The sequence below is a fragment of the Grampus griseus genome (genome assembly GCF_964374135.1).
Source record: "Grampus griseus genome assembly, chromosome: 12".
Lineage (NCBI taxonomy): Eukaryota > Metazoa > Chordata > Mammalia > Artiodactyla > Delphinidae > Grampus > Grampus griseus.
In genome coordinates this window covers 31,607,223-31,634,022 of record NC_139006.1, presented here as the reverse complement: position 1 = coordinate 31,634,022, position 26,800 = coordinate 31,607,223, and the positions used below count along the sequence as shown (strand labels likewise).

The 26,800-nt window shown below is 38.2% G+C and overlaps 1 protein-coding gene across 1 annotated transcript in view; it reads left to right on the top strand.

Moving 5' to 3' along the window:
- ARHGAP28 (Rho GTPase activating protein 28) overlaps positions 1–26,800 on the top strand; it is a 149,339-nt gene that overhangs the window by 77,969 nt on the left and 44,570 nt on the right. The window contains exons 2-4 of the mRNA XM_082667716.1: positions 5,697–5,899; positions 10,110–10,327; positions 20,897–20,989. Of these exons, the coding sequence (XP_082523842.1) occupies positions 5,697–5,899; positions 10,110–10,327; positions 20,897–20,989 (514 nt within the window). The remainder of the gene's footprint in view (positions 1–5,696; positions 5,900–10,109; positions 10,328–20,896; positions 20,990–26,800) is intronic.

The following is a 26,800-nucleotide window of genomic DNA, read 5'->3' as shown; positions in this document are numbered from 1 at the left end:
TCTCCAAGTCTGACAACTCTACCCCTTGGGATTTTGCTGAGAGCCCAACAACACAGGAGGCTCGCAGCTAGGCTCTAAAGTAGAGAGCAATTTCTGTAGTCCTGTGGCGTTTATCCGAAAGCCCTGTTGAGGGAGGGACCTATAATACACACAGGACAGATCAACCCCCTCAAAACATTTGGAATCAGAGGTAACCTAAAACTGATCAAAGTTGCAACTCAGCCCAGACCCACCTCAGCTCCTTAAATGGGTTGAAGTGATCTGTACCTCATTTCAACTACCAGACAGAAAGCTTACCCTTCTTGGGGAAATTACTATTTACTCCAGTTTTCTAGAGTTCTTTTAAAAACAAAATCAACAAAAAATTGTGAGATTTGTAAAAGAAAAGGAGAATATGATCCATAGACAATTGGCTGTTTTTTTTAATCAATATTAGCAGATGCACTGACAGCACAGATGTTGGCACTGAGACAAGAACTTTTAAATAACAATAATAAGTATGTTAAAAAGACAGAGAAAAGGGATAAAAGATGAGTAATGTCAACAGAGAGATAGAATCTTTAAAAAGAACTAATAGGACATTCTTGATTTGAAAAAACATGGTATCAGAATTGAAGCATTCATTGGATGGTCTTAACTAGCACTGGGCACATAGAAGAAAAGAAAAGTGAACCTGAAGACAGGGTAGTAGAAATTCCCTAAACTGAAGTACAAGGGGTGAGGGTTGGAGGGGAAACAAACATATCGTGAAGGACATTTGGGACAATATTGGTTGTGTTATTGGAGTTCCAGAAGAAGAGGAGAGAGAGAGTTGGACAGAAGAAATACTTGAAGAGAAAATGAATGACTACCCTAAAGGTGATGAAATACATCTACCTACAGATTCAAGAAGCTCAGTAAACCTTAAGTAGAATAAATACAAATAAAACAATCTAGGCATTTTATAATTAAGCTTCTAAAATCAAAAGATAAGGGGAAAAATCTATTAAAAGCAGTTAGAGAGGAAGAACATTATATTTAGAAGCATGTCAGTAAGAGTTATAATTGAGTTTTCATCAGAATCAAGAATACAAAAGACAATGGAATGCTGTCTTTAAAAGGATTATAAAAACAACAATAAATCTGCCAGCCTAGAGTCCTATGCCCAGGAAATATATTCATCAAAGATGAAGGTGAATTAAAGACATATTCAGAAAGAAATATGAGGGGATTTGTTGCCAGCACATCCATAGTACAAGAAATGCTAAAGAAAAAGAGAGGAAATACCAAAGGAGGTTCTCAAAACCGATTAGAATGATCTGTTATGGATGCATGGACATGCAGGAAGGATGAAGAGCACCAGAAAGGATAAACATAAAAGACTACTTATTTAATTTTTAAAAAGATTATTGACTTTTTAAAAGAAACAAAAATAATAACCATTGTGGGGTGTAAACATGTGAAGAAGCAACATGTATGACAATAGTAATATAATAAGGGGTGGAGGGAGCATTAAACTCTTATACGTTATTTGCATTGTTCTGAAGTTGTAGCATCTCCAGTAATCATTAAAATATAAGGTATTTCTAAAAACATTATGGAGGGGAAAATGGAATAGTAAAATCTTTTTAAAAAATTTTTTTATTAATGCCACTTTGAATTTATGGTAATTATCATCCACTTAAATCTAATTTTAAACCTAATGGTGTTTTGGAACTTCCCTGGAGGTCCAGTGGTTAAGACTCCGTGCCTCCACTGCAGGGGACCCGGGTTCAATCCCTGGTCTCGGGAACTAAGATCCTGCATGCCGCATGGCGTGGCTAAAAAAACCCCACAAACCTAATGGTGTTTTCCCAACAAAAGTTGCTATATAATGCTGTGTAACAGTTGCATTCTGTTTTTCATGTAGTGTTTTCCTGGTATTGTTTTGGAATAAAAAATAACAAACAGCTGATGAAGCTGAAGCTCTGTTTATCCTAATATGGTGAGGTTTGAAGCTGTGAGGCTCATCAAAGTGGTGGATGAGCCCAAGCATCACAATTATGTAATACTTTAAGACTGGAAGGTCACGGTCCCTACTCTACCCTGGGGTGAAGGGGGAAATATTTGGATCCCTAACTAAAGAAGTGAGAACTCTTCCAAATGCGCTTATCCCAAAAATGCTGTTTGACTTACTTGCCAAAAAAAATAGTTGACCATTGCAATTAAAGGATTCTTTGGGTGGATTGTCTCAGATGAAACCAGTGTGTTACGCAGATGTTCATGACCTGTATTTCACCTCCAATCCTCCCGTTCCCAGCAGAAGTTTATGAAGATCTCTTCTCTGAGATTCTACCAGTATTCCCTTTGCATGAGTAAGAAACCGTGCTGTAACTAAAAGGATCATTATTAGCCCTAAATATATATGCCCCTCATCTTCTAAGATTCACTTACTATTTCCCAAATTTTTCACTTTTTCAAACATTTTCAGTGCTTAGGTATATCTGCATGTTTTCTTAATTTCTAAGAGAAATGGTGCTTTTCCATGCAGCCATTGAGGTGTTATCTCTGTATTGGCATGGAAGAGATACCTATGACATGTTTTTGTTTTTGTTTTTGTTTTTTGCGGTATGCGGGCCTCTCACTGTTGTGGCCTCTCCCATTGCAGAGCAGAGCACAGGCTCCGGACGCACAAGCTCAGCGGCCATGGCTCACGGGCCCAGCCGCTCCACGGCATGTGGGATCTTCCCGGACTGGGGCACGAACCCGTGTCCCCTGCATCGTTAGGCGGACTCTCAACCACTGTGCTACCAGGGAAGCCCTATGACATGTTTTTGAGTGGGGAAAGCAAAGCAGCTTATCGAACAATATGATATGATACAGATAGGAAGAAACCTTCAGCTTCTGCTTTATAAATTGTGTATTACTTAAACTTTTATGCTTATAATATACCGCCTTATAATTTTTAAAAACTTAGTCCATGTCTTCTGTTAAGACTGTTAATTTTTTATAAGTTACATTCATTTTCAAAGAATAAACCTAAAAAAAAAACCCCAAACTGGAACTAGAGAAAGTTTTGGGCATCTATATACTTTTTCCTGAATATGGTACACGGAGGGCAGTAGGCTGTGTGAGCAGTGGTAATTGATTACAGTTTCACAGAAGTAGATGTTTATATACTATAATTCTATGAATTCATTAGTGGTTTTCGAAAGAGAAAAGGCTGAAGAGCCTAAAAATAGTAAAGGGAGCAGTAACTGCCTTCATGACCTGTGTTGATTTCCTATGTATTTCAACCACTAGAATGTGTCTGTCTTGTCAAACTGTAAAGAATTCAGTGAAGAACTCTCATCACCCAATTATCAAAGCGTCATAAAATTATTTTTATCAGCAAAGAATAAAAAAAATAAAAGTGGATATCTAATATTTTCCTGAAATGCTCTGAGTTTTAAAAATAAGTTGGCTAACTCACTGCAAAACTAGAACTACTTACAGTCTGGTACAGTCTCAGGATCAGTGATCAAATTCTAGAAATTTATACTAAAGATGATTGAGAAATCTAGGATTCCTAGAGGTATAGACCATATGAGCACATGGAACTTTTTTCTTATTCCCCTTTCTTTTTGTACTGTTATACATATCAGTGTGCTTTACATATGCTCTAGGACACCGCTAAGTTTGGTAGTAATTCACTGCTGCTCTGAATGTCAAAATTGAATTGTCCTAAGCGAGTCAGAATGCCACGGTTGGACATTACTATGTCCTTGCTCTTTCTATCTGGGTTTCTTGTTTTGGATAAAACAGCTCTGACCACACATTGGTTAAGTAGTCTCAACTTTTTGGTTCAATTCCACCTGGACCCAAGGAGAAGAAAGCAAGTGTGGAGGAGTTCTTTGACAGGAGTTGCATATACACTCCAAGTGGAAAACTAAAAAGAAAAAAAAATCATGTAAGAATAAGAACAGAAGATCATACTGCATAGACTAATTCAGTCATTCTTCCTGGTTGAGGACTGAAGTGTTATATGTAATCAAACATTCTGTTCCTAAGAAGTGTAATATTTGTCAATCATATATCATAGAGTCAAACATTTAAAAATTTTTCCAGCTTTATTGAGATAGAATTGACATATAACATGGGGTAAATTTCAGGAGTACGACCTGAAGATTTGATATATGTATATATTGCTATATGATTACCACAATAAGGTTAGTTAATGCATCCACCACCTCACATAAAATATTTTATTTTTATGTAAATCTCCAAACTCTCTCAGAATTCCAGCATTTTGGCATCTGTCTCCCCTACTGTGTCTCTTGTTTTTTAGACTAACATCTGTTGGATGTTTTATGTCCTAAATGCTTTACGTGTGCTAACTCACTTAGTCCTCGCAGCAATCCCACGAGGAAAGCACCCCATGGAGCTGCTCTGTGCCTTGTTCAGCTGTTGTCTGCTAGGCTAGCAGTGGTCCTGCTGGGTGGCGATACCTGGAGCTTCGCTGCCCCCCTAAGCATTTGGGCCTTTCCCTTGGTGGTGATCTGGTTCTCCCTGAACTGAGTCAGTGCCCCACTTCCCCATCCTAATACAGAGTTTTTCCGTTTAATGTCATGGATTATTTCCTCTCATTAGCTCATTTTCTCAACAGCCAACTTTTAAAAAATGTATCTTTAAATTTAGAAATATTTGTTTTTAAATTCTGGTACAATGTGCGACATAAAATTGACCGTATTAACCCCTTTAAGCCTACAACTCAGTGGCATGAAGCACATTCACACTGTTGTGCAACCGTCTCCACCTTCCAGCTCCAGAACTCGTTCATCTTGTAAAACTGAAACTCTCTACCTGTTAAACAATAACTCGCCATGCCTCCTTCCCCGCAGACCCTTACAACCACCATTCTACTTTCTGTCTCTAGGCGTTTGACTCCTTTAGGTCCCTCACATAAGTGGAATCATACAGCATTTGTTTTTCTGTGACTGGCTTATTCCACTTAGCCTGATGTCCTCAAGGCTCATCCATGTTGTAGCATGTGTCAGAATTTCCTTTCTTTTTAAGGCTCAATAATATTTCGTTGTATGAATAGACCACATTTTGCTTATCCGTTGGTCTGTCAGTGGATGTTTAAGTTGCTTCTGCCTTGTGGCTGTCGTGAATCACTGTTATGAACGTGGATGTACATGTATCTCTTCAAGACTCTGCTTTCAGTTCTTTTGTACGTAGAGTCAGTGGAATTGCTGGATATCACAGTAGTTCTGTTAGATTTTTTGAGGGATTGCCATGCTGTTTTCCACAGAGGCTGTACCATTTTACATTTCCACCAACAATGAACAAGGGTTCCAGTTTCTCTACATCCTCGCCAATGCTTATTTTGTTTGCTTAATAGTACCCACCCCACTGGATGTGAGCAGCCAGCTTTTTTCACTCTTCTCTGACATCACCTTAGATACTTACAGGGGCTAACTTTTACTATATATGTTTTGACTAACATGAACAGCTTCCCACTTTATGAGTGTGTGAAAGGTATAAAAAGTATTTTTGTGGTAATTTCCACATGGCCACAAAGTCATTATGAATTATAGAGAATGAAAAGGACGGGGCCACCACAGACTGGAGGTTATTCCCTCAAACCTCTCTTTCACACTAACTCCATCTCTCCCTTGATATCACACCTAAATTTAATTTTGTGATTTGTAACATGAGACACTGATTTTCGTTAACAGATACTATTCTTTTCTCAGAAAATCCATTTCTCGCTGCCGAAGAATTAGCAGGATGCTCTCCAATGAATCCTTACAATCCCCGGCATTCAGCCGCTCCAACTCTCAAGCCTCCATAGACAGCGCCTCCATGGAGGATTTCTGGCGGGAAATAGAAAGTATCAAAGAGAACAGCCTGGGAGTTCAGGAAGAGCAGACGCCAGCTGAGGCCAAGCCCCTGGATGGTGAGGTGCTAGATTGGTCTTCCCCTGTGCTGTCTTTCTTTGTATGCTCTCTTATTCTGTTGGCAGGTAGAAATCATTCCACTAGTAGTTTAACAAGTGAACCAGTAGAATTTGGCAAATCAGCTGCCTGCTCCCACCAATTTATATCTGCTGGTCTGGCTCAGGGTGGCTTCTGTGTAAGGTGACATGACCTGAAGGAGGGCTGTCAACACAATGCAAATTGATCCTTTACGTATCACCACTTAGGGATGCTGTACCCGTCTGTTGACTTGATTCATAATCATCTAGCAGATTGAGTATTCTCATTTTGATGGCTTTTATATTTGTATACTTGACCATTAATTACCAAAAGAGAGAGACAGACAGAAAAAAAATTTACCAACATAACTCTGGATTAAAAATATTTAGCTATGAAGCATGTACTAGCATTAATGTATTTAGAGAACGGATAATCTAGTACTTCACCAAATAAGAGCCGTGTCAGATATGTCAATTATACTAGTTTCCAGTGAAATTAGACAAGAAGGTTGAGGACCCAAAAAGTATAATTGTCCGTAATTGTCAAAAAGTACAAAATTACTCACCTGAGATTAAAAGCATAGGTTATCTTCTCCAGGTACTACCTATGGACAAGTAAATGCATAAGAAAGACTGAAGGTAGTTTAGCAAGTATCTAAGAATGTTTTCATTAGCCAGTGATTAACCTCAAGACAACTATCAAGATAAACTGAAACTTTAAAAAACTTTTTTTTCTTTATTCCCTTTCTACAAGCCTATCCTTCTTAGATCTGAAAAACAATAGTTCAGATGTACCACAATTAGTATATTTCACTTAGCATTAGAAATAAAAAGTCCCACCACAGATTTAATGAAAATCCATTCAAGGGAACTGTCCTGCATCAGAGAAGGATATTTTTATTCCTTTTCCTTACATACTTACATTTTGCCTTTTCAGATCCAGAAAGACACATAAAGGAAAATACCTCTTATTCTCCACTTCTTTTTTCTTACTAGCTAGCTAGCTATCTATATTAAAAATCATAAGTTCGTACTGATAACCTCCAATTCCAATCCAACACCACAAAGTTTGTTGTCTTCCATTTTTCTGTATTTCTAACCCCCTTCTCTAATAATGACAAACCTGTTCCTCAATGTACTTTTTCATTTGCTCAAGCCTAGAGTATACAGAAAACATTCTCAGGCGTGCTAACATAAACTTCTACAAAAAGCATACCTACTAACTGGAGTTCAAAATTTATTTGACTGATATTATTTTCCTTGAAGCATATGCCTAGATCTTAAGTGTGCAATTCAGTGACGTTTGACAAATACTAACCCTGTAACCTCACACAAATCGACATAACATTTCAGTCAACTCAGAATTTCCTCATGGTTTTTCCCAATCTCATCATCCCCGTGACTTGCTGTCCCTAGCCAGAGACAACCAAGGTTCTGATGTTTTTGCAGCATATAGTTTTGGGTTTGGCTTCTTTCACTGAACATAATATTTTTGAGATTCATTTGGTGTATTACTATTTCATTGCTTTTTATTATGGGATAGTTTGTATTAGTTTCCTAGCGGTGCTGTAACAAAGTACCACAGAACTAGGTGGCTTAAAACAACAGAAATCTGTTCTCTTGTGGTTCTGGAGACTAGAAGTCCAAAATCAAGGGGTCAGCAGGGCCCTCCTCTCTCTGAAGGTGGTAGGGAAGAATCTGTTCCATGTCTTTCTCTTAGCTTCTGGTGTTGCCAGCAATCCTAGCTGTTCCTTGGCTTGTAGACAACACTTGCCATTCTCTACCTCTGTAGTCACGTAGCCTACTCCCTGTGTTGTTGTCTGTGTCTCACCTCCTCTTCTTATAAGGACACTAGCTATATCGGATCAAGGGCCCTCTCTACTCCAGTATGACCTCACCTCAACTTAAATCCTAATTATACCTGCCAAGACCCTGTTTCCAAATAAGGTTACATTCACCTGTATTGGTGGTTAGAACTTCAGTGTATCTTTTTGGGGACCCAATTCAACCCATGACAGCAGTATTCTGTTGTATGAATATGCCATAATTTGTCTATACATTTAACTGTTAATGGTTGTTTGCAGTTTTGGCCATTATGAATAAGGCTGCTGTGAACAATCTTGTAGAAGTCTTTCGGTGGAGACATATTTTTATTTCTCTTGGATATATGTATTTTTCATAGAATATGTGAAATTACATAAGAAACTGCCAGCATTTTTCCAAAGTAGTTGTACCACTTCACACTCCTCCCAGCGGTATCTGACAGACAAGTCTAGTGGCTTCACATCCTTGCAACATTTGATGTTTTAAGACTTATTAACATGAATGATTCTAGGGATGTGTGGAGGTATCTCATTGTGGTTGTAATTATACTTCACCGATGACTAATGATGTCAAACGCTTTTTCCTGTGCTTATTGTCCATTCATATATCTTGCTTTGTGAAATCTTTTGACTATTTCTTTTAATTGGGTCTCTCTCTCTTGTTCTCTCACCTCTCTCATTTTTTAATTGTTTGCAACTGGTGTGCAGTACAATTGATTTTTGTACTTGACCTTATATTTCATTACCTTTCTAAATTGACTTACCAGGAGTTGTCTACTACTAGATTTCTTAGAATTTTCTACATAAACAAAGAGATCATTTGTGAATAGAGACAGTTTTACTTTTTCCTTTGTGACTTCACTCCGTCCCACAAATTTTGATATTTCATATTTTCATTATTATTCAGTTTAAAAAGTTTTCTCATTTTCTTGTAAAGCACGTGGGAAGGCTTTTGTTCATGTACCAGTGATAGAATAACATAAGCAGAGTCCAACGCCTCTGGACTGATGATTTGATAGTGTACTTGCAAACCAGTCAATTCTGCTCTTTAAAAGAAACCTTATTCAGGTAATGCCTGTTTAGCATAGTTCCCAGAATGTTATAGTGTGTACAGTGGTTTTTCTGTTACATGATGTTGTTATTCTGAATTCTTTAGTATTTCCGCACATCTAATTTATAATAGCGATTGATCTTCATCATGATGAATTTTAAGTTTTTTAGCTGCCTTCTGAGAAAAGGAAAGATTACCTAATGTTCAAAATAAGGAGAAAAGTAAGAGAACGAATATCTATTGAACACATACTCTGTTCTAGATTTTTGCCATCTGTCACAAATTCATTGATAAAATAATCCTCATAGCCACCTAATACTTTGGTGATTATTACCTCCGTTTTGCCAAGAGGACAGAAGATCTAGAGATACTTACAACTCTCCAAAGTTATTCAGTTAGTAAATGGTGGTTGGGATTTGAACCTGAATTTGTGTGATTAAAAAATTCTTTTGTGTGCCATTAAACAACATTTTTTCTGTCATGGTTTTAGTTTAGATATTAATATTTTATCATTTTTTGAAATTGGCTGTTCAGATATGGCTTATATTTAACTCTCTGGTAAGGAAAATTACCTTCCCAAATCTGCCAAATAACCTTACTCTACTAGAAGATACTTTAAAAATTTGACTTACTTAAAAAAATACAATACAGACCTTTTATTCATTCCTATAGGCCGTTCCCACAATTACTATGGGAAAAAGAATGGTCTTTTAAAGTTTTTTGAGGTTTAATTTATATACAATATTATATTAGTTTCAGGTATAAACATAATGATTAGATATTTGAATACATTGTGAAACAGTCACCAAAATAAGTGTAGTTAATACCCATCGTCACACATAGTTACAAAATGTTTTTTCTTGTGGTAAGAACTTTGAAGATCCTACTCTCTTAACAATTTTCAAATATGCAATAGAGCATTATCAACTATAGTTACCATGCTGTACATGACATCCCCATGACTTATTTATTTTATTTTATAACTGGAAGTTTGTACCTTTTGACCACCTTTACCCATTTCGCGCACCCTCCACCCCTGGCCTCTGGTAAGCACCAATCCGTTCCCTATATTTATGAGCTTGGACATTTTGCTTTGTTTTGTTTTTAAACTCCACGTATAATGAGATCATATGGTGTTTGGTGTTTTTCTTTCTCTGTCTGACTTATTTCATTTGGCATAATGTCCTCAACGTCCAGGATGGTCTTAATATATTGTCTAGTGATTATTTCTTACTTGCTGATGTGTACAGACTTACAGATATGCATGGCTTCCAATCTCAGAATATTCTAACCTTCTCTTGGTAACTTCATCTTACAGAAGGAGAACTTGAAGCAGAGTGGTTGCAAGATGTAGGTTTATCAACCCTGATCTCGGGTGATGAAGAGGAGGGTGGCAAAGCCTTGCTCTCGACTTTGACTCGAACCCAAGCAGCTGCAGTGAAGAAGAGATATAATACTTACACTCAAACCATGAGAAAAAAGAACAAGCAATCCATCAGGGATGTCAGAGACATCTTTGGAGTCAGCGAATCTCCTGTAAGTAGTGAACAGGGCTCAAAAGGTTTGGTTTGCTTGAGGGGAGGGAAGGGGAATGTGGAAAAATTATCAGAAAAGGTCAATCATCTTTTAGCTTTAAGAGAAAAGTAAAGCAGACAGCAAACTGCAAAATTTCGCAAATTTGAAACTTAAGTGATTATTTCTTACTCCCCATACAGCAGTCTCCCCACACACAAAATTTATTCCCTTTTTTGAAGTTGATCACTTCTTTGGTAATGGAGCAAGTCTTTGTGGATGAGATACACGGAGCCTTTACTTAAACCTCAGCACTGAATGGAAACTCTGTGGACAGGCAAAGGAGTCCCAGAGAAGTGGGCCCAAGTATTATGTGCAAGTCTGTGTAGTTTGTTTTAATTGGGGGTGGGGATGGGAGAGTGGTTAGGGTACCCTTTATGTTCAAAGAAATTAAAATGATGAAAAGTGAAAGATGCAGCATTAATCAAATGGGCCAGAGAATGATTCAAAAAACCATGAGGGAAGCATCACATGTTTTCTGAGAAATGGCTGGTTGAAATGCCAGCGTACCCTTGGCTATTCCACGGCCACAGTTTTACTTCTGAGGCTGAGTCACGTCCTCCTATTTCTGTGGTTGTTTTACTGGTAGCTCTGCTTTACAGTTCACTCATTCATCCATTTATTGCATCATTGCAGTGTTGCATTGAAATAATTGCGTCATTGATGCAACAGATAATTACTGGATACATTCTCTGTGCAATTCTTATATCAGGTTCTATGCGGATAGGATTCTTGGAACTTTGGGGTAATTCATATATAGGAAAAGGGGAACTTGATATTCTGCTGCAGTCACAGGTAAAGTTGCCTGGGGCAAGTTGGTTAATCACTTTGATTTAGGTTTCTCATCTGTTTAATTGTAATATCAATAGTGACATAAATTAAAACTTCAAGGATCTTGGGTAGCTGGCATAACTGAAGACAGTCTCTAATTTGAGTTAGTTTAGGTTGTCTGTAAGTCAAATCTTCTCTTAGATACATTAATCACAGCGGGGTGTTGCCAGGGCAGCTCACATATACAAAGTTAAGCTTTGTATTTGTGTTTACAATGTCCTAGAAGAGCGCTGTCCTTTAGAACTTTCTACGGCGATGGAAATGATCTATGTATGTGCTGTCCAATATGGAAGCCCCCATCACATGTGGCATTAGCACTTGAAACGTAGCTAGTGTAAGTAAGGAACTAAAATTTTAATTGTATTTAATTGTAATTGATTTGAATCTAAAATGTCACATGTGGCTTGTAGCCAGTATAATGAACACAGTTGTAGAATCCTCTGCTGTATATAATGATATATACTCAAGGTAAGCCATTTTGAGTTCTACGCTGTTTGAACTTTCAGCCTAGTTGAAACCTGGGTCTTCTTGGAAGGTGAGATTGTCTCAAGCTGTAACTGAGTAAAGGTGATGCCCACAGCTTGAGGCTAGGGCTCCAGCCACATGAGTCCTGGACAAGATGCCTATCAAAGAAAAGGTTTACCCTGCAGGTTTAAATTCCCTGGGTCATTTTCCAGTTATCTCCCAGATCATCTTGAGAGAATCCTAAGAACTTGGCCTACATGCGTCCTTTCCCCATTTCTGTTTCCAGCTACTTCAGACTAATATTTTTCCTCTTCCCTAGCAAACTGCAAAATATGGGTCTATAGCTTCTCCTGAATCCTCCAGTTACTCAAGAAAATGCATAACTAGCCTCTCTAGGTTTCCCAAAACGTTGCGCTATAGTCACATAGAAGCAGTGCTTCTCCCATTTCTTTCACTTGGACCCCGAAGGGAATCGTAAACACATTAGGGCTTAAGTATAAAATGAAATGAAGAGTCTTACTTTTCCGTAACATGTAAGTGCAATAAACTGTTTGGTGTTTAACTCCAGCAAAGGCAGAGAGAGGGCCGCATTCTTGGTGGGCAAGGGGAGTAGCCCCGGGGGCTCTTCCTCCAGTCTGCCTTCCTCTTCTCCCACATACCCCCCCAGTCTTGCTGCGGAAGCCCCAGTTCTAGAGAGAATGGGGAATGAGGCAGGGGAAGTGGTCACAGGTAAAAGAATGACCATATATTCCAGGGAGTAGAGGTCTTGTGCTGTCCTGAGAAGTGGGGCACCTGGAAGTCAGGGAAAGCCTGGCATTGTATTATGCTGCTGAAAAATTCACATTGTTCTTTGTCAAAAATGTAAAAAGCCATATAAAGGCAGCCTTTTAAAAATATGATATATTTACAATGTGTAAGTCCTAATAAACATTCCCACAAGATTGTTTTTTCCTAAAAACTTCAGCATCTGCTTCTGCAGGTAAATAGACTTGGAGGTTCTTAGAAATGTACCTAAACTTTTAAGTTAAGTTAAACTTTTAAGTTTCCGATTTGAATTTGACGTCATGAATACCAGTTCCTCCCTCCTCCTCCTTCTTCTCTTCCCCACTCTCCCTTCCTTATTCTCTTCTATTCTTTATTTCTGTCTTTGTCATCATTTACCTACATTAATAGAACAATTACATAAAGTTTCCATTCCATTTTCTTGAAGTTTTAACATTACAAGTTGCATTAGGTAATTTTGCATTAATCTTAGAATTATGAATCTGACTCACTATACTCACCAAATGAAGATATAAATAATTTTAAAAATAAATGTTTTTTTCTTAATTTTTTGCATATAGAATCCCAGGTTCAAAATCATTTTTCTTCAGAATTTTGAAAATATTTGTCCGTTATCTTCTCTCACGCACCATTGCTGTGGGGAAGCACAATATCTACGTCAACTTCATTCCTTTATATACAAATGTGGAAGCTTTGTGAATTTCACTTTTTATTGTTGGAACCTTGAAATTTTAGCAGTTTTCCTTTTTAAAAAAATTCATCCTGGTCACTACCAAGTGAGCTCTTTCATTCTTCATCTTGTTCATTCTGCATATTTTCTTCTAATGTTTAAAACAAGTATTTATTCCCTTCATTTTCTCACTGTCTCCTTCTGGATATTAGATGATTGTTGTTAGATGATTGTTGTTAGATGATTGTTTCATTGTTTGGATTGAATCTCAATATCTCTTAAATGTCCTATTTTCCAAGCTTTGTTTTTGTGTATGTTTGCTCTACATTCTTGGCTGTCCCTTCAACTTCATCTTTTATATCATTAATTTGGCCTTGGTTGTATTAACACTTTTACCTTTCATTAATTTTTAAAACTTTAATAGTCCTCTTATGAACTTACTGAAGCCCCTCCTTTCCCCTAATGTTTCCTTTATTTTGTGATCTGTTCCTGTTTCTCAGCCGCAGTAGCCTCTCAGCACTCTGAAGGTACTAAATTAAACCTTAAATTCCAAGGTTCTCTTTTTTCCTTGAATTATCTCTTTCCTTCAGGGGCATCTGTTTATTTTTGGCATCATTACATTGCTATTGTTCATTTAACTTTAATCTTTGGATATTGATTTATATTCATTAATGGAGAACTAGATTGACTGATTGATTAGTATAGGTAGTGGTCATATATTTCTTATGCAGTTATGTAGACCCATTTTCTCCCAAAAACTCTCCCCCAGAACAGGAGTCTGGGCCTGTGTGAGTGGTGAAGTGTGGCAACGTCAACTGTCACACTTCACTTTAAGAAATAAATATGGTATCAATGCCAAAGTAACAAGATCCTGCAGAATCATAATTGGTTTCCTTTTCAGGCAAACCCAACTTTCCTTTTTATACTCCTGTCTATATCCTTTTAGAAGGCCCCAATAAAGTGCAATTCAACATTCTTTCTATCCGGGACCACCGCACCCATACTAGGACAGCCACTACCACTCCCAAGGCAGGTGGTCACTCTGTCACCGAGGGGACACTTGGGTTTTATCCTGGAATTACATTTAGCTGCTGCCTGCTGTTCTTCTAAACAGCTGTTGCCTTCTGAATTGGGCGATGCCTTCCTGCTGTTTTTATTTTCACTCTGGATATGTGCTTTTTCTGGATCAGCATTTACCGTCCACACATTTTTCTCTTATACCTTTTTTCAGGCCGAAGTTTTTCTCTACCCTTATCAAACCGCTCTTGCTTGCTTTTTATCTTCCAGAAGCATCCAACAATTTCTGTTCTGCTAATGGAAATGTTTAGTGGTTTCTAGATCTACTCTTTGAGAAAGGTATCTCTTTGACATTTTGAGTGATTTGCAGGGGGAGGAGAATGTGGTATGTGCATTGTGATATCTTGATCCAATTTTCCTACGTTGATTTTTCAGTAGTATTGGTTGCTTTCAAAAAATGTGTTTTTTTCCTTATTATAAAAGTAATACAGCGTCTTTAATGGAAATTTAGAAAATATGGACAAGCGAGGTAAAAAATGAGTATTTCTATGGGCCCAAATAAAATTTTATGATTTAATTAAATATCCAATGAATGTAATTTTCAGTGAAATTCTAACCATAAAAGAATAGAATATTTAACCCTTGTTTTGGTAGAGCTCTTATACACTAAATCACAGATATTAAATCACCCTTTGGATACATAATGCAAGGTCTACAATCCATTTCATCATGAGCAGAAGTTCAGTGCTCAAACAGATTTTTTCTAATATTCAGAAGATGTGAATCAATTATTACCTTCAGTAACACATTTAATTGAGCAAAATAGTCAATCTAATTTCATAATTGATAAACAGTTAAAGGTGGGACTAACTCATAATTAACTGTATAAATATAGGCATACAGTCCTTAAAAAAAATGTTATATCACACATATACATTTGACTGCATGGCCCAGAAAACCCAAGAAATCATGAGTTTATACAAATATGAATTTGTTTTTTCTCTCTTTCAGAGGAAACTGATCTTTGCTTTAGCGTAGATCCAGCTTCCTTCCATCTTTCTATTTTATCTTTCACATGTGGCCTCCATTCTTTTGCTTGCCAAGGGGGCTGGGCCACTCCTGCCAGCATGCCCGTGTTCCTGGTGGTTCCTGGAGCTTGTACCAACTGACTCTATCTCTCTGACTTCAGTTTCCCAGAAATCTTACTTGGTAGAATTCCAGTTACCTCTCATTGCCTAGAAATGTTATACAATCATCCTTAGCTGCAAGAGAGCCTGGGAAGTTGATATTTTTTCATTGTACACAGAAGTTCCTGAAAAAAAAAATCAGGATCCTGTTAAGGAAGACAGGTGACTGGGTTTGGGGCAGGCGGTTGACAGGATCTTCCACACGTACCAGTGTCTGTCACTGGGCCTGGTGTGTGGTGAGCTCCCAGGACTGGCTGCTAAGTGGCCAAATGTAGTGATCAGTGCATAGGCAGTCATATCTGTGGGTGTCTCAACATGTCTGTATGAATGTGCACATCGTATGCGTAACACGTGATTAAATGCAGTTACCCTTGGGAGAACATGCCTGAATAAAAATGCACTTTCATTTTTCTCAATAGCCAGATGATTTTTGTTGTATCCCAGCTCCTCTTTTGGATGTGAACCCAGATGAAGAAGGGATGCCAGCAGTTCCCTGCAGAAATGGTCAACTGGTAAGACAGAGCAAGGGGATCAGGAGAAGTGGTTAATTCAAGGCAGCCTGGAAAGTTTTAAAAAAAAGCCTACTTACCTTGTAACAATGAAGAAAAAAGGGGACTCAGACTCAGGAATGAATAATTAAATAGTTAAATCCACAAATTCTATGGGGCCTGCTTGTACGTACAATAACAAAAACAATCACAGCTGCAGCTGCAGCCACAGCCAGAAGTCAGTACATGTGGGAGGTCATCAGCTAAACTATTGTTCTCTTTGCTGAGTGCATAGTGGAAAATTTTATGCTACCTTCTATAAATCTTTCAAAATTAATTTGTCACTGTAAGAAATATTTTGACATTTAAGTTACTTTCTAAATGTAAATATATTGTGGGACGCAGCACTATAGTATCTTGAACCTGTAACAATAAGTGGAAAAAGTGCACAATCTTGCACAGGAGGTAAACACGTTTTATTTAGAGCCCACCTCACCCAGTTTAGTGCAAATTTCAAAGAGTGATGATCTGAGTTCCAAACTGTCAGTGAAGCTATTTCAGTGAAAGAGATGAATCTCATGCTGTGATCTGTACCTCCTGGCATGAGGCCTGGGTCCTCTTACTGAAGTGGTGACCCTTCACCCTGAGAAGGACATGGGTTCCTGACATCTTCCTCCACCTGGACTCATGGCAGCAGAAAATTTACAGTAAGAGACCTTCCTCTATCATGCTTCTATGTGTTTCCTTCTCTTTAGCTCTTTATTTTCTTTCCTAGCAGAGGAAAAGGGATTCTTTGTTGTTCTAAGAGTAACCCCTGTACCATTCTTGATCTGATTGATGATGATGATGATGATGATGATGTTTAGATTCTCTACAGTTTACTTTCATCTTGCATATATTTTATGTGGGGCACTCTGTCCACATCTTGCAATTGTCTCGATACAGGCTAGCCCCTGGTCCCTTCCAAAATTCTACTCAAGGGTTTGGATGTGGCCAGTTTGTGTTCTGGCTGCTCTTCTGTTGCCTGAGGGTAGGTCAAGGTCTGGAGGTGGAGGGTGGTCAGCTGGGGCTGTGAGCAATCCTGTATTCAGATATTTGTCTCAATTTTTTTCTAATTTCATTGCATTTCTCATAAGAGTGTGAACTCTGTCTAGTCAGAGGTCTTTACATTTTCTGTTGAGTTGGAAGATTTTTCCCTCGGCTCAGGGAGTCTTCTATACCATCCTTCCAGCCAGGACACTTGATCCAGGCATTTGTTCCTCTCTGCCCGCCTGCTCCCCTTCACAGCAGCCACTACCTCTTCTCTCAGCTAGAGGAGGGGCAAGTCAGAGTAGACACGGGGTGTTTTCAAAGAACGATTTCTATGAGCTTTTCACCCCACCTACCTCTACCTACTGTTTTGATTGCCTCCTCTTCACCCTGGGGTTATAGGGATGGCTCAGCACATGACCCCTGACACTGGAAAGATGAGACAACAGCAATTTATTACATGTTCTCACAGCCCAGGGAGGGAGGACACCGCACACCATACAGAGCCACATGTGGGGTGCACTTGGGAACAGAGTGAACAAGCTTTGTAGTATCAAGAGGGGGAGTGCCCCCTTGGTTCTCACAGAGGATGGATTGGCTTGTTTGAATAATTCCATGGGTGGACAGGAAACTGAAACCCACTACTCAGGGATAAGCAAGAACTGTGTCTGGCCCCCTGGGTAAGAAGTGTTGTCTTACTAGGGGACCTTATCTGAGGGAGCAAAGTGGGAGGGGAACTTGGGCTTAGACCACTTAGGGCCCTCCCACTTTTACCGGATGTCAAGGCAACGTGTAAGAGTGAGTCTTATTTTAGATCTTGTTGCCTCATTGACACTCCACATCCAGCCGTGGACTCTCATGATGAGTCTGTGCTTATTTTGTTTCTTTTCTCTTTTAGCACTATCCCTTTTATTTCAATTCTTTGGTGGTCTTGTCATCTTTTAAAGGTTAAAGGCAAGTGTGGTGACGAAACACATGAAGAAATCTCCCACTGAGGTGAACAAGAATGATTAAGTTTTATTCCAGACACACCCCTGAACTACTCACTAGTTTATAGAATGAGAAAACAGTACTGCTCTTATCCCTGGAGGAGGATGAGGGCTAGCCCGCCAGAATGACCACAGAGAAGAGTAGAAATACTAATTTCCATAATCACATATATTACAAACTGTTACATCTTCTTAGCAGATTGCATCTTTTATCCTTTGAGCAAATCTGGCAAGAAATATCTCTGAATACTAAATTTTAATAACTAAAAGACTTAAATCCTAAACTGGTTAGTATCAGTGTGCTAGGCTGTTGATCATTTTCTTTCAGAAATTTGTAAATATTAATCTATTTGCTTTTCATATAGTGTTAATGTTGAGAAGCCTGATGCCTCTCTAAATCATTCCTTTATTTGCATCCTACTCTCATTTTTATATTTCTGGAAGCTTTTAGGTTTATCTTTGTTGTGAGAGGCCTGAACTGCCATCAGGATATGAAATCTTTTTTTTTTTTTTTATCATGATCCAGCACTCAGCTTTTTGTTTCTGAAACATGTTTCCTTTCAGTTCTGAACATTCTTTTCCCATTATTTCTTTTACTTCATTATCTCCATTTTTCTCTCTTCTTCTTTTCATTTCTTACATTAAACTCACACAGCTCTTAAGTTGTCTCTTATATTTCCCATGTCTTTGTTTTCCGTTTGTTCTGTATGCTAGCAGGTTTTGTCTACATCATTTTGTGGGAACCTAATTCTCATTTTTGTCATGAGTGGTTATAATTGGGTCCCTGTTGATTTTTAAATTCAGCAATCATACTGTTAATTCATAAGAACTCCTCCTTTTTTCACTGATTTACCCTTTATTGTTATAGTTAGTCCTGATTTATGATTGCAATAGTCTCTCAGATCTCTCTGAAATTATTAAATCATTATAAGCCTTTTTCTCTTCCCTCACTTATCTCTTTCTCCCAGAATGTATACCAATATACTTTTTTTTCAGGATGTTGATTTTCTCCACAGCTGACTTTTTTATAGTGTTGATTTTTCTCCAGTGGCTGATGATCCTTAGTGATGGTCTGGATTGACTAGTTAACAACTTTTAGGATATGTCATTGCTGTATGATTTCTTTGCCATTATATAGATATTTTCCCAAAGGGCTCTTTATTGAATAAGAGGGCTGACTTTGGGTCCTGTGTAAGCAGTAAGGTATGTGAGCAGTCTGTGAATGGACGTTATTTTAACAGCACACATGGGTGAGTCCGTGCATGTGTGCATATGTAGACACACGTACATACACACGTACACACACAAATACACGCATGCACATACCTTCAATGCCAAAGGGAGAGTGGCAAATGACATCATTCCCAGACAAAACTCATGTTCTCCTTTTATTCTCCCATCCATGTCTTTCATGAAGGTCCAGAGTGACCTGATATTGAGGTCTGTTTTGGTCCCAACCCTGGGCATCTTCCCAAGGCAGGTAGTTCACTTCATTCAGAGTGCTTTCCTTGGGTCCATACGTGGCTGCCGTCTGCTGTTCAATGTAAAGGGAACTGTTGGGAGTTCGGTCGGGCCCTTCCATTAAGGAAACACTTTACAATAAATTATCCTAGCCATTGCCCTGGGACCCCTTCTTGTCCTGTGTGGTTTTCACTCTAAGCTTGGTTATTTGTCTGTTTGCTTTTTTGTGGATTTGCCCTTTCTTTGTCTTATGCTATCCTTAGGCTGAGAATTTCTTTACAATTATGAAATAAATTACTTATTTTTTATTTTCCAGGAATTTCTAACAATTTTTAATCTGTTATTAGAACACTTTGTTGGTTTTCAGTGCCCTTGGAGCTATACTTAAAAATACGCCCTTTCTCTAATTCTGAGTGATTGAGAGTGGTACACTCTCTGACCTCCATCCTGACCTAAGTTTTCTTGTACTGCCTTTTCAGCATTGTTTCCCCTTCCAAAGAGATGTGTGTTCTTCATAGCAATATAATACATACACATTGGGGGAAAGTTAGAAAATATGGAAAAGTCAAATGAAAAATGTTTCTAAGTTCTCGTGTAAAAGTTTATTTCATTAATATCCAGTATGCTTAATTTTGCAAAAAGTTGCTTTAATCATGGAGTAGAATATTTACATCTTATTTTGGGAAATGCCATTATATCACAAATGCTGCTAAAAATCTTAGAGCATATGCACAAGGCCTACAGTGCAGCACATCGCAATTAGAATAGTCTCAAATCCATTTGCTGCATAGTGAAAATCAGAGCTTTTCCAATACTCAGTGATGGGAATGAAATATTTGGTTCAGTCATATGTGTTTGTGAGATAATCAGTCTAATGTTTTTCCAGTTTCAAAATGAAAAAAAACCCTGAATACTCTTGCTTTTGATTTGTAAATCACTCCAAAATACAGTCATAAAGTCTGATTTTTAAGTAGCATAGTTTAATCAGTAAGCTTCCTGACTTAGACAATTAGAGGTTTATTTTCCTTACAAAATAAGAAGTCTGCGGCTGGTTTGACTAATATCCCTCTCATGGACCTACCAAATTTTTATCTTTCCATTCTGTTCCACTCAGCATACAGGCTAGTATTTAATGCTTACAGGATGTCTGGGCATCACAGGTACCATGCCCATGTTCTGGGAGAAGCTGATTCCATGCACTTCAACAAGAAAACATTAGCCTTCCTGGGTGCTCTACCAAGTAGGGTTTCACTCGAATCTCTTTGGACGGAGCCATCACATGATCACACTTAGTCCTTTTAGATAGACACGCAGCATCTTAGAGCAAGATCATGATATTCATATGTTAAAGAAGAAAAGAAAAGTGGGTTTTGGCAGGCAGGCAGCAGTGTCTGCTTTTGAGACTCATTTCTATTGCAGTGCATGACGTTTAGGAGGCTCAACATCCTTTTGGAGGAATTGGTGAATGCTACCAGTTGCACTGTAGTCATTAACTCTGTGTATGTCCACATGGCTGTGCATTTATACAGATTCTAGTGTGATGTATAATTGAATAAACAATCACATAGTGAAAGATACGCCTGGATAAAAATGACTTTCGTTTCTTTCATTAGCCAGGCGATACCTGTGACAACCATCCTAGTCAGTTGGACGACACCCAGGAGGAAAAAGAGCTGCTGGGAGTTATCAAAACAAGTGGTTCCTTGGTAAGTGATAGCAGGAGAACTGGGGTTAGGGATGAAAAAAGAAGCCGTTCCTTCAAGACAATCATGCAAAACTTCAAAACAACGCAACATAATTCAGGTGGCTGGACAACTCCAGCTGTCAACGTGCCTATCTACTTTTATTTGATTTGTAGGAAGCCATTCAGCAGTAAATGAACCCGAGTTTAATAGTTAAAGCCACAAACAACTACATGCTCTATTAAAACAGATACAAACCCAGAAAACCAACGATGGTAGGCATTTCTTTATGACAGATTTAGTTCCTTTCCATTTTTCGTTTATTTTGAAAAATTCTCATAAGAGTGTTGGTTCCATTGAGTCACAGCTCCACCAGCTATGGACGTCAGGTCACAGGACAGCAGTAGGTGTCCTCAGGTTGTCCACTGCTTCCCTGGTGCAGGGCGAACACCAGGCATCTTAGTTCTGACCACACTCTTCACCCTAGGTGTCTAGTGCCCTCCCCTTCCCCATCCCCCTGCTTTTCCCCAGAGCCACTTCCACTCCCCACTTACCCAGAGGAGGGCAAAGTCAGGCAAACGTTGGGAGAAAGATCCAGCTTCTGTCAGTTTACAAACGGGAAAGATTGCTTTATTTATGGTTTAGCCAGAGCCTGTTCTCACGTCTGTTTTTACTTGCACTTCTATCCTAAGCTATCTTTTCTCTCCCTTGGTGGAGCTTATGTACTCTACCTTTCCTTTAATTTTTCCATCTTCATATTCCCTCACCTAACTTCCTCCCAGGTAGAAAAGAGCAAAATGGTGAATCCAATAGGTTCCCTCCTCCCTACTGAGATGGTGTTGGGGAGAGACTGAGTTTCAAGGGCTCTGCTCATGTTGACCCCAGATGTGGTTACTCACACCTTCAGTTGTTTTCCCTCATGATTTGGAGGAGATAGTAGTTGTCTATTTCAAAAGTGTCTCCGTTTGATTAGGAGGGAGGTGGATTTTGGAAAAGAATTTACATTATTCCTGGAATATTTCTCTCTGACCACCACTCGTGTGAATGTTGCTGGGATTCTTTTTTCTTTTTTTCATTATGTTTTGTTGACTCTACTAGGTTTTAGGAGAGAAAGCCTTGGTCATTGACTTAACTCTCCCATTTTATTCCAGAATATAATCCCTATTGTTTACAGAAATAATACATAACTCTTTTTTTAAAATTAATTTATTTTATTTATTTATTTTTGTCTGTGTTGGGTCTTTGTTACTGCGCGCAGGCTTTCTCTAGTTGTGGCGAGCGGGGGCTACTCTTCATTGCGTTGCGCGGGTTTCTCATTGCAGTGGCTCCTCTTGTTGTGGAGCACAGGATCTAGGCACGCAGGCTTCAGTAGTTGTGGCTCATGGGCTCAGTAGTTGTGGCTCACAGGCTCAGTAGTTGTGGCTCGTGGGCTCTAGAGCGCAGGCTTAGTAGTTGTGGCGCACGGGCTTAGTTGCTCCCTGGCATGTGGGATCTTCCCAGACCACGGCTCGAACCCATGTTCCCTGCATTGGCAGGTGGATTCCTAACCACTACGCCACCAGGGAAGCCCCAACTCTTTCTTTTTATATTAAAATTATCCACAGTTTTTTCTCTGCTGGTATTTCCAAGCTTTAGTTCCCTCGCCTTTTTTTTTTTAATAACATTTATTTATTTGTTTGTATATTTATTTATTTGGCTGTGCCGGGTCTTACTTGTGGCACGTGGGATCTTCTTTGCGGCATGCAGGATCTTTTAGTTGCAGCATGCGAACTCTTAGTTGCGGCATGTATGTGGGATCCAGTTCCCTGAACAGGGATTGAACCCAGGCCCCCTGCATTGGGAGTGCAGAGTCTTAGCCACTGGGCCACCAGGGAAGTCCTAGTTCCTTCGACTTTATCACAGAAATCCTCTACTTTTGAAAACAAATCAACTTTCTGTTTCAGGAACATAGTTGGAGCTTTCCAGTGATAAAATTTTGTTTGGTCTTTTCTCATCTTTTCAAATGGGCAAAAGATTTGAATAGACACCTCTCCAAGAAAGAGATTTGGATGGTGAATCATCTTATGAAAAGTGCTCAGTATCATTAGTGATTATGGAAATGCACATAAAGCCATGATGAGATAGCTCTACATACCCTGTAGAATGGCTGAAATTTAAAAAGTTGACCGTATCGACTGGTGCTAAGGATGCAGAGCAACTGGAACTCTCATACATTACTGGTAGGAATGTAAAATGGTCCATCCACTTTGGAAAATAATTTGGTAGTTTCTTAAAATATTAAGCACATGCCTTCCATATAGACCCAGCCGTTCTACTCATAGGTAATATATATTCATACGAAGACTTATCCACAGAAGTTTATAGCTTAATAGCCCCAAACTGGAAAGAACCCAGTTTTACCTGCAGCTAAATACATGAACAAATTGTGATATATCCATACAATAGAATATTTCTCAGCAATAAAAAGCAATGAACATTTGATATACAAAGCATGGATGGATCTTAAAATAATTATGCCATGTGAAAGAAGCCAGACAAAAAAGATTCAATTTATATGAAATTACAGAAAATGTAAATAACCTATAGTGAGGGAAAGAAGATCAGTGATTGCCTAGGGGTTGGTGAGGAGGAGAGGGAAGGAGGGATGACAAAGGGGCATGAGGACATTTGGGGAGTGCTGGTTTTGTTCATTGTCTTGACTGTGGTGATGGTTTCATAGGTCTATATATTTGTCAGAACTCATCAAATTGTATACTTAATAATCTATCTCAAGAAACCTTTACAAAAGAGTCCATATAATATTTTATGATTTCTTTAATATCCAACACATTTATTTTGCAATAAGCTACTTACAATAAAGGAATTGTCTATTATAATACAGATGATTGTCTATTGTCTATATATTATACATGGTTGAATCTTGACTCTGGATCACAAATGCCACTAAATCTGGGCATTTACAAAAGATTTACAAAAGATTTACAACCTGTACAGAAGGCTTACAACCCAGTCTACAGTCCTTACAAACTAGTCTACAAATCACTTGTATAGATAAAAGAAACATTTTCCTTATGTGTAGTCAACATAAATGAATTAGTCATTAGAGGTGTTAGTTAACTCAAAGGCGAAGTAGTCGATCTAGTTTTTTTCCATCTAGTTTATTTGCAATGTCTTAAGTCAAATTAAAATAGCTACATTTGCTATTGATTTATAATTCACTGCAAAATACAATCATACCTTCTGTTAAAAATGATCAATTGCATCTGTGTTTGCTTTGTAGTAAAGAAAATCTAAGGAACCTTGGTTTAAACAAGTAGGAGTTTGTTTTAATCACAAAATGAGCAAGTAATGGTGGATAAACCAAGGCTAGTACAACTGCAGTGCAATGCACTGCCAACCTTAGCCCGAAACTTCTAACTTTTTCCTTTCATGCTGCCACCATAACATGTGGATTTAATCCTTAAACTTACAAGATGGTTAGCAAACTCTGGATCCCATTAGGAACATGTGCCAACTGAGTGTTCATTGTTAACAGAAAACCTTAGCTCTCCTGGAGAACCCGCACAGTGACATTTCTCATATTGCTCATTGACCTACTCTTGCACTCTTACATGACAATCTGGGTTTCTTTTCTCTTCTTTGGTTGCCTGAACCTTATTCCTTTATAAATAAGCTTTTTGTGTTTGCCCTCTCTACAACTTTTTTGAATTTTGAATTTATTGCTGGAATTCTGAACTTTCACAAGAATCAGCCCCTTATTTCATTCATCTTGGTGACTGCTCAGTGAGTTCTTTCTGAGAACTGATTTCTTTCTTCAGTTTCTGGACATTGTCTTCTATTATGTCTTAAGTTATTTTTTTCTCTGCATTTTCTATGTTTCTCCCTTCTAGAACACATATTAGATGGTTCCTGCTTTGCTTGAATTGAATTTCAGTATCTCCTAAATTTTCTCTCCTGTTAGTCTGTTTGCTCTGATTTCTTCATCTTTATCTTCCAGATTAGTAATTTTTTTCTTGGTCATGATTCTGTTTTTTTTTTTTTTTAAGCTTGTCTTACTCCTTGTACATTTCAGCAAACATATTCTTATTTCCCAAGAACAACTTTTTTCTTTCTGATTTACCCATTATGGTAGCTGTAGGTTCTTGATTCATAGCAGCAATAGCCCCTTGAAGATAAGAATTATATTATTTGTAAGGAATGAGATTATTTCTGTCTTTTTTATTGATATATATATATTTTTTAAAGTGCATGCATTTTAGGTATATAATTCAGTTTGAAGAAGTGTTTTCACTCATATAACTACAGTCAGTCAAAATAGAAAACATTTCCATCACCAAAGAAATTTCTCTCAGGCCTTTTCCAGTCAGTTGTCCTCCTTTTCCTGCAGCGGCAAACCCTATTGAGATTAATATGCACTCTTGTGTCTGGCTTCTTTCACTCAGAATAATTTTTAGATTTATCCATTTGTTGCGTGTATTAGAAATTTAGTCCTTTTATTACTAACAATAATCCATTGTGTAAATATACTATTATTGGTGTAGCTATTCACCTGATGATGGACATGTGGACTGTTTCCAGTTTTGCGCTATTATGAATAATGCCGCCAATACATTCATTTAGTTTAAAGGATGTATATTCTCATTTGTCTTCCGTAAAGATGCAACATAATTCAGATTGTTGGCAAACAAGCCACCCTCAGCCCCATCACCCATAACCCTTAAACTCAGCTAGGAATAATTCAATAAATCAAAAATAACTAAATTCTATCCTTTAAAGAAAGCATCTACAGGCAGAAACAACAACAACAGAAACTAATTTTTTAAACTTATATCCTAAGTGGAGGATGTTGTCAACTAAAGCTTGGTCCTTGTGGGTGAGCTCATATGGAAAAATAACAGATTACCATGTAAATTGTTTTTCATTATTTTCAGTATCAACTAAGAAACAAAAATTTAGTTTTTCCCAGTTATTTTCCAAACGTAAACATCTTGTGTGGAGAACATGCTAGCTTTTGGAATGCATAGCAGTAAGTGATACAAGCAGTGGAGTCCTGCCCATGTGCAAGCACCATCTGATTAGGGAAGTGCACATCTCCTGTCGGGTGACAGCAAGTGTCCCCAAGCTTACAGTGCAGGGAGAGCTTCTCACCAAGACTATGGATCCTGAATGTTTTTTCAAGTCCAGCTCCGCAGTTCCTCCACTGTACCCCTGTCTATCAGAATCCTGTCACAGCAAGAGGGTGGGATGACCCACCAAAGCCTCCATCAGGGCTGAAAGTGTTCAACAAGGCAGAAGACACCAGCACATTTTCAGGTGGAACTACCATCCCTGGGCCCCTAAAGTCTGCAATCATAATGCAAGCCTTTATTAATTTTGATTGATTACTGGATTTCCTACTCTTTGTACATTCTGTTATTTTTCTCTTCCCTCTCTAAAAAATTTTCTTTTATGCTGTTTTCAAGTAGAGGTTTTTATTTTACCAAATCAATTCTATTAGCTTTTCTTCTAGAAATTTCTATCAGCTATGGAATTCTTTGCTGGTTTCCATTGCTGTTAACAATCTGTTTCTTTAAAATATATATATATATATATATATATATATATATATATATGTTTTCTGCCATTTTTAGTGATTTGGGGTGAGGGGAGTTAGGTGATTGTCAGCTTGCCATCTTGACTTAAATTTCTTGAGCTAGATCTTTTGTTCTATTTGTTCCTTTAAAGAAAAAAGAGTCCTATGTTTTTTTTTGCGGTACGTGGGCCTCTCACTGTTGTGGCCTCTCCCGTTGCGGAGCACAGGTTCCAGACGCGCAGGCTCAGCGGCCATGGTTCACG